At 42.5% G+C, this 14742-nt stretch overlaps 4 protein-coding genes across 14 annotated transcripts in view; 2 read left to right on the top strand and 2 right to left on the bottom strand.

Moving 5' to 3' along the window:
* Position 1: 1 nt before the first annotated feature.
* Positions 2–5133, bottom strand: LOC126863871 (uncharacterized). Of its 2 annotated transcripts, none has more exons than XM_050614534.1 (8): positions 3987–5133; positions 3005–3182; positions 2787–2918; positions 1579–1869; positions 1319–1513; positions 798–1217; positions 464–724; positions 2–247 (listed from the first exon to the last, which is right to left on the bottom strand). In XM_050614534.1, the coding sequence occupies exons 1-8, from the start codon at positions 4044–4046 to the stop codon at positions 228–230; spliced, it is 1557 nt and encodes a 518-aa protein (XP_050470491.1). In that variant the 5' UTR covers positions 4047–5133; the 3' UTR covers positions 2–227. The 2 variants fall into 2 exon arrangements, with proteins under 2 accessions (XP_050470491.1, XP_050470490.1); XM_050614533.1 differs by having other exon boundaries at positions 798–1235; positions 3987–5132.
* On the top strand, positions 1658–8787 carry LOC126863876 (elongation factor Tu, mitochondrial-like). 2 transcript variants are annotated; one of them, XM_050614548.1, is made up of 7 exons: positions 1658–1806; positions 6541–6664; positions 6867–6919; positions 7015–7180; positions 7257–7564; positions 7667–8328; positions 8419–8787. In XM_050614548.1, the coding sequence occupies exons 2-7, from the start codon at positions 6631–6633 to the stop codon at positions 8600–8602; spliced, it is 1407 nt and encodes a 468-aa protein (XP_050470505.1). In that variant the 5' UTR covers positions 1658–1806; positions 6541–6630; the 3' UTR covers positions 8603–8787. The 2 variants fall into 2 exon arrangements, with proteins under 2 accessions (XP_050470505.1, XP_050470504.1); XM_050614547.1 differs by having other exon boundaries at positions 6419–6664.
* Positions 8788–8896: 109 nt separating this feature from the next.
* On the bottom strand, positions 8897–11853 carry LOC126863901 (GTP-binding nuclear protein Ran). 3 transcript variants are annotated; one of them, XM_050614611.1, is made up of 3 exons: positions 11696–11853; positions 10662–11145; positions 8897–10442 (listed from the first exon to the last, which is right to left on the bottom strand). In XM_050614611.1, exons 2-3 carry the CDS (start codon positions 11100–11102, stop codon positions 10227–10229), a joined length of 657 nt encoding a protein of 218 aa, XP_050470568.1. In that variant the 5' UTR covers positions 11103–11145; positions 11696–11853; the 3' UTR covers positions 8897–10226. The 3 variants fall into 3 exon arrangements, with proteins under 3 accessions (XP_050470568.1, XP_050470567.1, XP_050470569.1); XM_050614610.1 differs by having other exon boundaries at positions 11400–11745; XM_050614612.1 differs by having other exon boundaries at positions 11489–11745.
* A 642-nt stretch (positions 11854–12495) lies between these two features.
* Positions 12496–14742, top strand: part of LOC126863895 (syntaxin-1A) — a 36146-nt gene continuing 33899 nt past the window's right edge. For 2 of the 7 annotated variants that reach the window (XR_007688996.1, XM_050614600.1), the window contains exon 1: positions 12502–12745. Coding sequence is in view for 4 of the 7 variants with exons in the window: in XM_050614600.1 (XP_050470557.1) it covers positions 12713–12745 (33 nt within the window). In the remaining 3 variants the exon portion in view is untranslated. Of the gene's footprint in view, positions 12746–14742 lie in introns of all 7 variants that reach the window. The other 5 variants (XM_050614596.1, XR_007688995.1, XM_050614598.1 and 2 more) reach the window with 5 other exon arrangements.

The raw sequence follows: 14742 nt of genomic DNA, 5'->3' as shown, positions 1-14742 counted from the left end.
ATTCTTCCAGGTTTTCCAGTGCGTTTATTCGAATCGCGAATCTAGCAAAAAATACACGCTTGGATACAAATGATCGGCAGTCGCATCGCATCGCAACCTTGCCCCATGATGCAACGTCAGGCCGCCGTTGACTCGTCCTCTCCTCGGATCTCGTGCATCACCACGCTTGCAGCATCGACCATTCGGCCAATCTCCAGCTCGTTCGTTGTAACGCCTACCGGGGTCAGTCAAAGAAATTGCGGACATCCTGTCATCAAAGATACGGAAAATCATTAACGACCATGCGATAACAATTAACAGCTAATTAAGTGGCATGCGCGCAGACACACGACGTCGTGCAGTCCCTTCGACGAACGGCTGTGCGTTGCATTCCAGTTAGATACTTTTACCCACGACGTCCGGTTTCGTCGCTGCAAGCGTTGATAAAGAGAAAAGAGAAAAGAGAAAAGAGAGGCATACTAACTACAAACGGAACAGCGTTTCTCGTCCGAGCCATCGCCGCAACCGTCGCGGCCGCTGCAGGCGATCGCGTCCGATCGACACCTGCTGTTGTCGCACCTGAACGGACAATGTCTGGTGGCGACTCTGCCGCGGCTTCCCACTTGCCTTCGACAAACTCCTTTTGGCTCGTCGCTTCCGTCGCGACAAGACACCACGGCGTTGCAGAACTCGTACGCTGGCAGGCATTGTCCGTTGTCACACCTGAACGCTCCTTCCGGACATTCTACGACACGGGTTCGTTGTGTTCGATCATTCGAGAATCGAGCGACTCGCGTCATCGCCAACGAAGCACTTACTCCGTCGATTGTTGCAGCCGAACTCGTCCTCGCCTCGCGGACAATCCCGTTTACCGTCGCACATTAGCGCTCTCGACACGCAAACGTCGCTCCTACCACATCTGAATGCTTGTACAGGGCATTCCGTCCCTCCTTCTCGCACCGAGCATCGTTCGTCCGAGCCGTCGCCACAGTCCGGCCGTCCGTCGCAAACGAAGAACCAACTGATGCATTTTCCGGAATTCTTGCACTGAAAGGTGCCAGCCGCGCAACCGGTATTTCTCGCGGAGCAGCTTCCGTTTCCTCGGAAACCACAGTCGCACGTTCCGTCGATGCATCTCGAGTAAGGATCCGCCAGCCGGCATTCCAAATCCGAGACGCAATCGTGTCCTAAACTGATGGCCGATGGCGGCTCGGTCGCCTCCACCTCCGACTGTCGCTCTGTTTTCGAAGCGGACGCTGCGTAAAAGTTTGCGTAAAAGTTTCATCGATAACGATTTTCTCCCTTTTTATCGACTGTCTGCCTCTTCTTTTTATCTTACCTGACGTCCACGCCGTCGACGACACGGTTTCGGTGAGTGCCTCGACCACGATAGCGTCGTCTCTGCTGTCGTAGTCCGCAGTCGGTAAGACGTTTTGCGAGTGGAAAGAATTCGTCGTTTCGGTGGTCGCGTCTAGGGGAAACGACGGGATTGCCGACTGCGCGGTGTCATTTTTCAGCCAATCGATTCGAACTCCTGTAAAGAACCGAACGAAATACGTGGGTAGTCGATGTAACGTCGCTTCCGCGCCACCTAGTTACCTGTTTCCATCTCTTCCTCCGCCTCGTCCTCTCGTCGATCGTCAAACGTCTGAGTTTGCTCGTCGTGGCGGGACGATACCGTCGGTGTCGCGATCGTTCCCGTCGAGAAATCGTCGAACAGCGGTAAAGGTCTAACCAGATCGTCGGGTCGGCAAATATCGTTTTCGCGACGCATAGGCGCCGTGCATTGGCAACGTCCGAACAAGTTGGGAATCAAGAAGTCACAGTGTGAGTTCCGCTGCCATAGACGACAATGGGCATGCTCGTAGCAAACTTGGCCAAGTTTCGCCGCTGAAACGTTACGAAATAACGCGCGTTCGATCGATCTCTCATCGAAGATTAATCCCTGCTTACTCGAACTCGTCGAAGCTTCGACGAAGAGCATACGACGAGACCGGCAAGCGATTCGAGCTATCGTCTCGTTCGAATCTGACGGTTTTCGATATAGTCCAGTCTTGGACGCAATGTTAAACGGCATGTGAAATATTCTTGCGCCATATCGTTTCTCCGACGTACTCGACTTTTTTAATAATTCCGTCTCGTCGTTCGGATAGACGGTGTTGAAGTGGATCTCGTACATACAGACAATGTCGACGATAAAGCGCAAATGTCGACAAGCCGAAAGGATCAGAAAACTTTCAATACGCCTAACGGCCATCAATAATATCCTTTGACGATCAACCGCAGTCGTTGATTATGCATTAAGTTCAAGTTAAATAATCACCGTTTTTTATTTAATCCACTGTAATAAATCCATCTGTCGATACATTATCATATGGCATAGAAACCACTGGAAATCCTAATTTCTAATATTTCCGAATAAAGAATCTGTATAATGCGTTCATTGACGCGTTTGCCCTCTATATTCCGAGATACGAAACCTCAACTGTCTATAGACCCATAGACAGTTAGGATAGACACTGTGATAAACGTATTATTGGTACCACGTTCGCGCAAGAAAATTTCTGGTACCATCTGACGTGGAATTTAGCATTTTTCGATTTCACTGGACCGATACGAAACGAGCGAAACACGCGTAAGGTCATGGTTACACTAAACGAGTGGTCGGACGAAGCGACGTTTACAAATATCCGGAGACTGCGCTTCTCAGACTCGGGCAAACGAGCTTAGAAAAACTCGTAGGAATCTATTTTCGTCGATTCGTCCGCTGTAGCTTGAAGAACGGTTTAACGATCGCGTCTACTTACGACCCAGACACGTGTGCCGACGAAATTGAAGGAAACCATCCCTGCAGCCGCAGAAACCATCCAAGCAGCCGCTGTTGGCTACTTTCAAGGTGCATTGCTCGTCGACGAGACACTCCTGGCCCAAAAGAGTCGCTGCATATCGCCGCGAGAAAGGAAACAGCGCTCGTTGTTATATTCTCGCCGCCGAAACGAGGCTCGTAATCGCAACAAATTCTCACCCTCGAGGCAGTACGTTCCGTTGTACGCGGCAAAGTAGGGCAAACAGCGACAATAGCCATTCCGACAGTGACTACCCTCGATGCTGGAATCGCATTCCGCGTCCCTGGTACATCGCTCGTCCAGCCGCGCGCTCGCTGTCCTCGCTGTCCTCGCTGTCGAGCCCACAACGATCGTCCCCTGAAACGCGCATCGCAATCTTCTCGTATTCCCGTTTGCCTGACGACGGCAACGAGTAAACCAGAACCGCAGCTCGTTTCTTCGTTTATCCGGAAGGAAACGAGCGCGAACCAGCCTTGCTTACCCGTCGCCCGTTTGCTCGTCTTTTCCACGCGTTCGATTCATACGCGCCCCACTACCACCTCTCACCCTGTTTCCTGTCCCATTACCTCGATCGCGTTTGCCAGTTTCTCATCTCATCGTCGAACAATAAGCGCGGACAAACGCGCCGCGAATACGGTAAAAACTGCTGGCGATACGGAAGAATCAAGCCGGGTAGAATGGAAAGAGCAGGGCCGTAAAGAAGAGACAAAGGTAGCTGGGAAAAAAAAAGAGGGAGGGGGGGGGGGGGGAGACGGAATACGTCGAACGTGCAACGTAGCGAGAGAAATGGAAGAATCGCTAACGGAGGAGAAGAGGGGACGACGACCGACGCATGGCGATGCTCGGAAGGAAGTAAGCGCGAAACGAGACGACGTGGCGCGACATTCGCGTCCCGAGTTTAAAGTAGCCGCGTAACATGCACCGTTAATCAGGTGTTGCCAGCGAGCACTTAGAGTTTCCAGTTCCTACGAGACGACGTTTGTTTTCGCGGGAACGGCCGTTTACGCGGCTGACGCACCGCACTTCCATTTCCGCGTGTTTCGCGCCCGTCGGCTCGCTTCACCCGCCCTATCTTCTTCCCGACCGCGAAACCGTAAATCTTGGCGATCACGTAGCGCGCGAATTTGCGTCGGAGATGGTCCACCGTCGAACGAAACTCACCAAACGATCGATCGCGATCGCAAACAGAAGAAGAACGATCGTTTCAGCGTTGCCACGCATCGTTCTCTCGGCTGCACGGCTCTTCGCCTCGACGATCGATGGTCGATCGATCGATCACGCTGTATCTTCCTCTTCTTCTGCGTCGAGAGCGTGCTCGCGACGAACGACTCGATCTATCTCGCACGAGTACCCGTCGCGACTGCGATGTCCGCGCGTTCTTCGCAATGACTGAAAGCAAACGGCGACCCTGGCTGCTTTTGGTCCCCGTGCACGAACGATGCAAAAGCGGACACAACTGTGTTCCCTCGCTCTCCCACCTCTTTACCGCGCTCTCGGTCTTCGTCTCGGTCTATGTTCCGGACTTCTGGTCTCGATCCTTCTTCGAGTCACTACTCACTCTCCCTTCCGCGATCGTAGCGTATCGTGATCGGCAAATTCGCGGTTCGTTTGGACAATGTTTTGCCCGCTTGGCGTCTATGCCTATGACGCGACTCTTCGAGAATAATAGTTGGAACTGTCGGACGAGGTAACAACGACGAGGAACGAGCAAGACGGAAATGGAAAAGGTAAGAAGTAAGGGTGACGAACGAATAATATTCGGGTCACGCGCAGACTGCTTCAAAATTCATTGGTATTCCAATACGAAACGAGCAACGAACTTGGTCGTGATCCACCCCTTCTCTTCTTCTTCTTCCTGCTCGATCAGCCGCGCTTCCCTTTCTCATCGTCTTCCTCGTCGTTTTGCCCGTTGTGTTACTCGTCGCACCGGTACATCTACCGGTGCATGTGGTTTCGTTAATTTCTACTCCTCGAGGAAGATTGGTCGCTCGACCGAACGGTATCGTTAACCTACCGTTTCGTCGGCACGTCATCGTATCACGAGCTACCCTTGGCCCGTATCCGACTCGTGATCGAGACGCGAGTGACGGCCAGTCTTTCGGACTCTTTCTTTAGGTCCGCTCGATAAGCCGAAAGAAGGAGGCGTGAAGCGGGAAGCGGGAAGCGGGAAGCGGGAAGCGGGAAACGGCACGCGGTGAGTCGCCCGAGAAACAGGAAGCGCCGCGATGGACTACGTTGGAATGTAAATGGAGAATCGACCGAGACCCGAGAACAAAAGAAGAGCCAACCGCGAGAAACGCGTAGTGCGCGTTGGGTGCGAGGTAAAAGACCTACACGGAAGTGCCATAAAATTCTGCAGGGCTCGAAGCAAGATGGGAAATGATCGCTTCGTCGAAATCTTTGCCAGTTCGTTTTAATCCGTGAACGAATAATTTCCTCTCGTCTGTACTTTCGAAAGGCACCCGTGGCTGATCTAGACGAAATTTTGTACACATCGTAGGATCAAATAATAAATCTGAAATATAAAATTTTAGCTTCGGCAGATAGTACATTCGGAAGATACAGACAGATCCCTGTATAGTGTTATATATATACATATATATATATATATAATATATATAATATATATATACAATATATATAATAGATCTATATTATATATAATAGATCTTTATACTAATCTTAAACGCAATATATCGTGTGTTGGTTTGGGTTAGGTTAATCACTGAAACGTGAAATAAATCGGTCGAAAACACTGTCACCAACATCACCTAATAGCAGCAAAGATCTATTATATCGCGTATGTATAGGGGCCTCTGCCTTCGGATTTGTCAACAACATCCTTGCTTTGTCTGTCCGAGTGTTCGTATTGTAGCACATTTTGTGTGCTACGAAACGAGCGACGGGTGAGGGAAGATTGCTAGCGTACCGACCGTGCTATTTACAAAATTCTTTTCGCACTTCGATTAGACGATCGATCTCACCTTGGTGCTGTACGATTGCTCGTTCCATCCGCGATTATCTTCGAGAAATGTGCGAATAAGGATGTCCGGAATCCATTTAAATATCTGCCTTAATTTATCTCACGTTTCATTCTGAATGGATCCCAATTCTATGCTCTTATCTGACCGAGTATCTCGAAATTATGCTCTAACGACGGTAATGATAATCCTCCCGATCCCCGCACCTTCTATACCTTCTTCTTTTTCTCGTGCCTCGTTATTCTCTTCGAATTAATTAGATCTCACTTATTAATTTTGCCGCGCGTATACGAGTACATGCATCCTTGTTCCTGTTTTCTTCTCCGTAGAGATGATTTTGATCGTACTCCAGAAAACGTATCGTAAAAGCGTCTCTCGATCTAGGTCGTTTTTAATTTTGCCAAAATTTCGTTTACTAATTTCGTTTTGAAACTTTTCATACCGACGATGTAAGCGATATTTGAAAAAAGCCGCTCTTTCAACATCTTTCACGGAATTGGATTACCGCATGTGGATGGTTTCACCCAATCAAAAAATGGGAGGACGAACACTACGTAAGATTTTATATAGTCGACATTTCTAGGATATTTATCGGTAACAAATTGCTTTTAGACTCTTTCTTGCGTCGAATGCTGCTCGAAAAGATAGGAAAAGATAAGTAAAAGCAAAACGTTAATGTAATGTGTACATCCGAGTGAATTGTAATCATAAATATTACGCAACTCGTCCAATAGCTTGTCCGTACGCGTCGCCCTCGGCGAATTGGTTGTTCAGAGGTTTCGTTGGAAGTACAGGTTAAACGTTAAAGAAATTGTGCATCAAATATGATATTTACTACGAAAATAATTTGCAATCCTGGTAAGTAGACGTAAAATCGCTTTGTATCGAATGAGTCGTTGCTTCGAGTTGGTGTTTCTTTAAGACAACGATAGAATGTAGAAAGATTTCGTAAAGATGGAAGTCACTCAAACGAAATTAGAATCGAAGAAACTTAAACTTTAATTTGCTCATCGATTGATTACAGATCATTGATAAAAGATTACATTTTTTTTACTTTCAGCACTCAGGCACACTGCGAAGCAGCTATCTTTAGTTGAGCATCTTGTTAAACACGTAAGAAAATTACAATGGAATTTCCATAACTTCTACTTCCATGATACGTTTCTAAACTTAAGCAGGGTATCTCAAAATAAAACCTTTCCTTTTAGGAATTTTATGGTCAGTTACGAGTAGGAGCATATTTACCAAGTCTGATAACGCAAAGGTTTTATAGCACGAAACAAGTGTTTAATAGGAATAAGCCCCATTGTAACGTTGGTACAATTGGACATGTCGATCATGGAAAAACGACGCTTACAGCAGCTATTACCAAAGGTATATTTGGCAGTTGATTTTCATTTATATTAATCATTTTATCTGTTGCGTTTACTGTTGTCCTTGTCTGTTGTAGTTCTTTCTCAAATGGAACTCGCAAAAGCGAAAGAATACTCTGATATTGATAATGCACCCGAAGAAAAAGCACGTGGTATAACTATTAATATCGCGCATGTTGAATATCAGACAGAGAATCGTCATTATGGACATACCGATTGTCCAGGACATGCGGATTATATCAAAAACATGATTACTGGAACGTCACAGATGGATGGAGCTATACTTGTTGTTGCTGCTACAGATGGTACCATGCCACAAACCAGAGAGCATTTACTTCTTGCTAAACAGATTGGTGTCGAGAGCATTGTTGTTTTCATCAATAAGGTAAGATCTTTCGTGTAGTTGGTTGAGTAGTATCTATGTAAAAACTACCTCAATCCTCTTCTCTGTTGTCAAAAACGTTATGTTTTTTTTTTATTCATAAAGGTTGACATCGCAGACAGTGAAATGGTCGATTTAGTAGAAATGGAAATAAGAGAATTGTTAACCGAAATGGGTTATGATGGAATAAACATACCTGTTGTTAAAGGTAGTGCCCTTTGTGCGATGGACGGTACTAATCCAGATATAGGACGGGATGCTATAATGAAATTGTTAGAGGCTGTGGATTCTTATATTCCAAACCCTGTCAGAGAATTAGACAAACCTTTTGTCTTACCGATAGAAAGTGTTTACTCTGTTACGGGTAGAGGGACGGTAGTTACTGGCAGATTGGAACGTGGAAAAATAAAGAAGGGCATGGAATGTGAGGTGATTGGGTACAACAAAATAATGAAGAGCACAATAACAGGAATAGAAATGTTTCATCAAACGTTAGAAGAAGCCGAGGCGGGAGACCAAATGGGTGCTTTGCTTAGAGGTTTAAAAAGAGATGACATTAAAAGGGGTATGATAATGTGTAAACCAGGAAGCCTGAAAGCCTGCGATCATTTGGAATGTCAAATGTACATGCTGACTCCTACGGAAGGAGGTAGAAAAAAACCTATTAATAATCTCATGCAGGTTCAAATGTATTCAAAGACGTGGGATTGTGCAGCTCAGTTAAGTATGGAAATGAAGGACTTGATCATGCCTGGCGAAGACTCTAGGTAAATTTTCTTTAAATGTTATTCAAGCGGAAAAACGAGTTACACGAATTGATAAATCGATTCAACGTCGATATGGATTTTTATTTTCAGTGTTACGTTAAAATTGATAAGACCAATGGTGTGTGAAAAGGGCCAGCGATTTACATTAAGATTTGGCTCGATGTCTATAGCAACTGGAGTAGTCACGAATATTTTGTCAAATCTCGGCGAAACCGAGCGATTAGAACTTCTCGCAGGTAAAAAGAAACTGAAGAAATTTGCGGCAAAAGCTTAATTCAAATCTTTTACTGCATTTATCGTGTGTCAATCAATAAAACCATGTAGAATTAAATTCAACAAATAAACACACACATATATGTAAAATATTCAACTTCGAAATATTACTTTCAGTTATGTTGAAAATTAATAAATTAATTTGTATGTAATAATAATATAATAACACTTTATATACAATTTTAATTTTCTGTTTTTAAAATGGTCGATTTTTATTATCGATAAAGCATAATTTCCTCAACAAATAGAGAATGTAAGTACTTTAAACGATTTGAAAATGTTTTAACTTTGAAAAAACAGTTCAACGATGATTTATTGAATCCAATACATCAACGGTACAAGTTGTTTTAAACAACAGATGAGACACCGATACGAAATATTTCGTTCTCCTCTTACTTCTGTTATTTCTTAACCATAGTTGTGCTATGGTGTTTGTGTACACATTACTTGGTGCATTCAATTGGCAATAAAATAAAGGAATTAGGGGAAGGACCATGTGCAATGCTTTGTCTCTCCATAACGAAACGAACGTATTTGTATAGAAAGAAAAAAACACTGTTTATATAATTTAAGTTGAACAAATGGTACATTCACCTTCGCTAATAAAAATAGTAAATAGTCCTCATTATCCTGGACAGGCGCAACTGACTACAAACTGTACTTCGCTTCAATCGAAATATTATTTCAAAATACAACGCTGTGTTTGAGAATCGTAGATTACTCGTAAAAACGACTGCTGGCACTGCACGCCTAATGCTTTCTTTTCCTTCTTCATTTATGTTCGTTGGATGATCCTGTGTGTACATACGCAAGGTAGCAGCAAAGATTATGTCATTTATTTGTAAAGATTGAACTACTTTGAGAATTTCTCAAATTTCGTGTGTGTGTGTATGTGTACACATGAGTGTGTACGCGCGTAAGCATATGCAGACGCATGTGTAAACAGTTGCTTTTAATATTAGCGCAGCGACTGTATCGAAAGATTCTTTCTTACAGAATTAATTTTTCACTTTTTTTGCTTTACAAAGCAGCCCGTTCATTCATTCCACCACAGGTAATTCACATACAATGTTTCGGCATACGATATTATAAAGATAGCAACAGAAATCCGACAGCTTTGACACTATGCCTTAAAGCAAATCGACAATTCGGTTGATCAACAAGTTATGCACTCATTACACTAAATACATCGTTTCACGCAACATACGTGTACTCACGCATACTCATATCAATTATACGTAAATAAAGGAAAGAACGACTGTAATCCACGATACGTAAAGTTTCATTGGGTCAATGTGTATCGGTCAAATCGTATTTTGAAACTGACTTGTATGGAATTAGACCTCGTGTCTAATTCACGCACGCAAATCATGACATGCGTGGAAACGCAATGTTCAATTCCTGGTATCATCTAACCTTTAAGACAAAACTCGAGAAACACGAATCGTCGAAATATTTTTATCATCGTATGACAGTTAAATATGAAACAGAAGTAATCATACCCATTAATTCTATCCAAGAAAGAATCTCTGACTTATAGAGAGGCACAAGTACGTAACGTACTTAGTATGCACGTGTACGTATATGGTTTGCCCCTATTCGTATCATACACACGACGTGGCAAACTAAAGATCTTCATCATCTTCTGGTAGTGCTGTCTCTTGTGCTTCCTTAAGATCTTTCTCTATCTGTTGCTGCCATTGTGGATCCATTGTAACTTCCGGAGGAAGGAGAGCCGGCATTGCAACAAATTCAAGATTTGCATCACCGATCAGCTTACGTCCCAACCATAAGAAAGGTTTCTCAAAATTGTAGTTGCTCTTTGCACTGATGTCGTAGTACTAAAGCAAACATAGAGAAAATTGTTGTTTCGATTAAATGTGCATTATGTCGACAGTTCCTATATTTAAAGGTAAGTTAGATTAGAAGAATGTAAATAGCTTAAGATAAGTCAAACTAGAAAGATATTTGGTACATTACATACTGCAGGAAACGAGAAGAAAGAAAAGATTTGTAAAATCAAACTACAAAAATACTATATGCTTTGGACATGCTATTACCTGTAGATTCTTCTTCCTATGAAAGACGATGCTCTTGGCTTTTACTTTCCTATCCTTAATGTCAACTTTATTCCCACATAGAACTATAGGTATATTCTCACAAACACGAACCAAATCTCTATGCCAATTAGGTACGTTTTTGTACGTTACTCTTGACGTAACGTCAAACATAATGACAGCACATTGTCCTTGAATGTAATATCCGTCTCTCAGACCACCAAACTTTTCTTGACCAGCTGTATCCCAAACGTTGAAACGAATCGGACCACGGTTCGTGTGAAAGATCAGAGGATGTACCTCGACACCTAAAGTTGCGACATATTTTTTTTCGAATTCACCGGTCAAGTGCCGCTTGACGAACGTCGTTTTTCCAGTACCACCGTCACCTACTAGTACACATTTGAAAGTTGGAATCTCAACATTTTGTGCCATTTGTGCCATACCGATTGTTAGACCACAAACTGTTGATGCGACAAAAAGAGATCTGAAAAAGTAACATTTATATATAAAAACTGATCAGCTAGATGAGAGTAAAACCGAATGCAAAAGAGAAATGTATTGTCGATTAGGTTATTATAGATACACTAAAAAATTAGAATAGTCCGACACTTGGAAGTTGCTGGAAGATACTAGATCGAAAATCACGCATCGAAAACGTGATCGAGGTGTCTGTTTTTTCACTATATTTGTAATTATTTAAAAATAATACGTTATATCTCGATTATAATATGAACACACCTATCAAAATACTACTTTGTCGTATCTTTTCTAGTAAATTGCAAGGCCGGTTTATCGTTAACGTCCCGCGCTCGATGTACAAAATTTACCACGTTCCGCTAAAAGAATGGCGCCTCTCGTTGTAACACGAGCTTTCGCGTTAATCTTGTCACGCGACTACACGTAATTTTGATAGAAATCGCAAAGAATCGAACAAACCGACGATAGATTTATTATGAATCTATGAAAATCGGAGAATATTTGTACAAAATTTCCCGGCAAGTAACGTGTACGTGAAAATGACCGATAAAATTTACCCTGCAACACAGTCGTTACGGCTCACAATGGCGTTCCTTCGAGTCGACGACAGGGGTCCGCATTTTCATCATTCGCTAAGTAGAATATCATTCAATTTAACGAATGTATCTAATCGATACGCTATGAAAAAATTAAATTGAAATATTTTTTCGTCTAAATCATTAAAATAATATGTAAATCGGTGGTTTTTTTTAAAATTATAAGTAGAAAATGACGTAAGTCAGCGACATCTATTTTATGCGCGCCACACCGAGCCGGTATCGAAGAATTTCAGTTTTTAACGGGAGAATTAATACGTATACGTATGCGTATACGTGGAAGGATGCATTGGCGCACATTAGGCGGCTAAATTTGAGTGCACACGTTCACTTTAACCTTCCATCTTTTTCCCAATGGTTTCCTTTCGTTTTCGTTTTCTTTCTTCCGTTTCGATAGAAATATATAACACATCAAAACGTAGATCGTAAGATTCGCGTTTGTCGTATCAAAGTGTCTGATATTTTTATGGTTGCTTTGATAACGGAGATTCACTCGCTTTTTTTTGTTTCATTTAACGAAACAGAGTATTGCAGACTTCGAAGAATATTCACGTATGAAGGCGACAGATTCAAACATATATCGATAAATTGGAGAAAGAAGAGATCGAAAAAGTTCCGAATTTTACGTTGGTGGCTGAAATATAGATCAGTATGGAAAGGAAAATTCTTAGAGTAAATAAACGGTAAAGGAAGTAGAGGGGGGAAATGACGAAGGTGGGGCTACGTCGAGGTCTAGATTCGGTCCTGAGTATAGTTGACGTCAGCGGCGCATGCGCAACAGAACGGACGGCACTGCAGAAGCAGCCGAGTTCGCGAGTGTATCGATTTTACGATCGTGTCTCTCGCCGCTAGTGCGTCCGTTTCCTTTAGTTTTTAGTGGTCGTGCTCATAGTACATGGATAAAATCGTGAATGGGATTAGTCGCTAGTCTCATCGTTCCGTACACCCGCTGACTCGCAACACTTTGCCACCCTCGCCATGACCAAGGATAGATTAGCAGCCCTCGTTGCGGTGAGTTTTCAAAAACTAGCTATATTTTTTTCGAAATCAAGCCGAATCGCCGAACGGTCGACGACAACTTGCCCGTCTACTTTTTCCTTCCTTCTACCTTCCTTTTTTCTGTGGTTTTCTCTCTAGTTTTCTCTAATTCATGCGCGCTCTCTCTCTTACTCCTGCAAATCTCAGTTTTGTTAGTGTCTGTTTGTAATTCTGTTACTCTGACTCTCTGCATCGTTCGTATTTTGTGACGTTCGAAGAAACGATATTCTCTCGCGATATATATGCACTTATAATATATATGTATATATATTATATATATATATATATATATATGTATTTATACTTGTAATATAGTACATCGTCGTTTCATTCGACGACTTCAAACAGTTCCTTTAAAAACACCAATCGTCAAATGAATCGATGCTCGTTTACTGGTAAAATGGAAAGAAGGCGTTTCCGAGATGTCTACTTGACTGTCAACTATTCGGTAGTTGAACAGAGAGCGAGAGCGAGCGAGTGAGCGAGCGTGAGAGTTCAGAAAAGAGGGAGAGAAAGAGAGAGACCAATGCCTCCTGTGACTGACAGGTGTTTGCCAATATATGTTTTTCGTCATCGTTTATTTCATAACGATGACAGAGTTCTCGATGCCGGTACAAGTACATTCAGGCAGTCACTTTCAAATGGAAGATTCATTTTTCCGGATGACGTTCGAACATTGTGATACAATATACAATGTTCCGGGTATTGACGAGTATTTTTATAGTTTCATTAGGAGGTGACCGGTCGTACGTAGGAATAGTGGTGTCGGTGTCGATGACTCAGAGGCGCCGACTAATACTCACGAGAACCTGCTACATATGTATTTGGGCGTACCTGAGCCCATCGGTTACATTCGACGATCGTTTTCCTATTTTTCTTCTTTCGTTTGACTTCAGAAAGAAAGAAATCAGTGGTTTCTAATTACGATAAACAATTGCCCTACGAACAATCACCCTCATCCCCACACTCTCCCCCCTCCCTTACATATATTCCGACCAATCGTGAGAATCAACTTGCTTTGTTATCTGTCTTTTTTTTTTTTTAGATGTTAATTATACGCGGTTGTCGCGCGTATTGTCCAATACCGTGCAAGGAACAAATCATTCGTGTTCAAATTTATTTCTCGATCGTTTGTCGCGTTACGTAGATAGTATATGTGTAGTTTGTTTAGCGTGCCTAGCTGCGTTAGACATTGCGTTGTGTTCTAATTCTTTCTTCTTCAACGGCCTGGATTTTCGTACGAGAATGCGTTCACGATCGAAACACTTGGAAATCGGTGAATCGTACGCTCGACTTCTAATCGAGTTCTCCTTATTTTTTGATACAACTGAAAATAGTAGTCAAAGTGAAGAACCGCATAAAAAATAAGAAGTAAATAAGATGTATGTATATCGTAATATTTGTTAAAAAGGGATGACACGAACATGCGCTTGTTGCGTCTGCATAGGTTATGTCGTATGATAAAAGCAGTAGCAGTAGAACTTGTTCGGCATAGTTCGGTATTATCCAAAAATCAGCTATTAGAGTTTCGAAAAGAAAGAATCGAGAAAGGACGGCCTACTTTTTCGTTTTCGTGTTTTATATAATGTATCGTGCGATAATCTCGACATCTTGATATAATCTCGAGTAGGACTTCGAAACAGTGTGACGGATATAGAAATCTTTCTTGGGCGGAGGGCGAAATGTGAGAATTATAATAGGAACATATTAGTAATATTTGTAAATATTATACATAAATACATTATGAAACCTTTTTTTACAAGATTTAAAATTTGTTTGTAATTTCTATTTTAATATCTCTATCTGATACTGTAGTTGAAACAATTAGATTCACATTCATTACATACTTAACACATTTTCTAGAATATGACAATATCGATAGTTTTATATTTTATTAATCGCATTTAAACAATTTGAAATTCAGTGAATTATGTCTCGCGACAAATTTTGCCAGGTCTGCATTTATTAGT

This window comes from Bombus huntii, chromosome 3, assembly GCF_024542735.1.
Source record: "Bombus huntii isolate Logan2020A chromosome 3, iyBomHunt1.1, whole genome shotgun sequence".
Lineage (NCBI taxonomy): Eukaryota > Metazoa > Arthropoda > Insecta > Hymenoptera > Apidae > Bombus > Bombus huntii.
The sequence above is the reverse complement of the archived record's forward strand: the minus strand, read 5'-3'. Positions and strand labels throughout refer to the sequence as shown.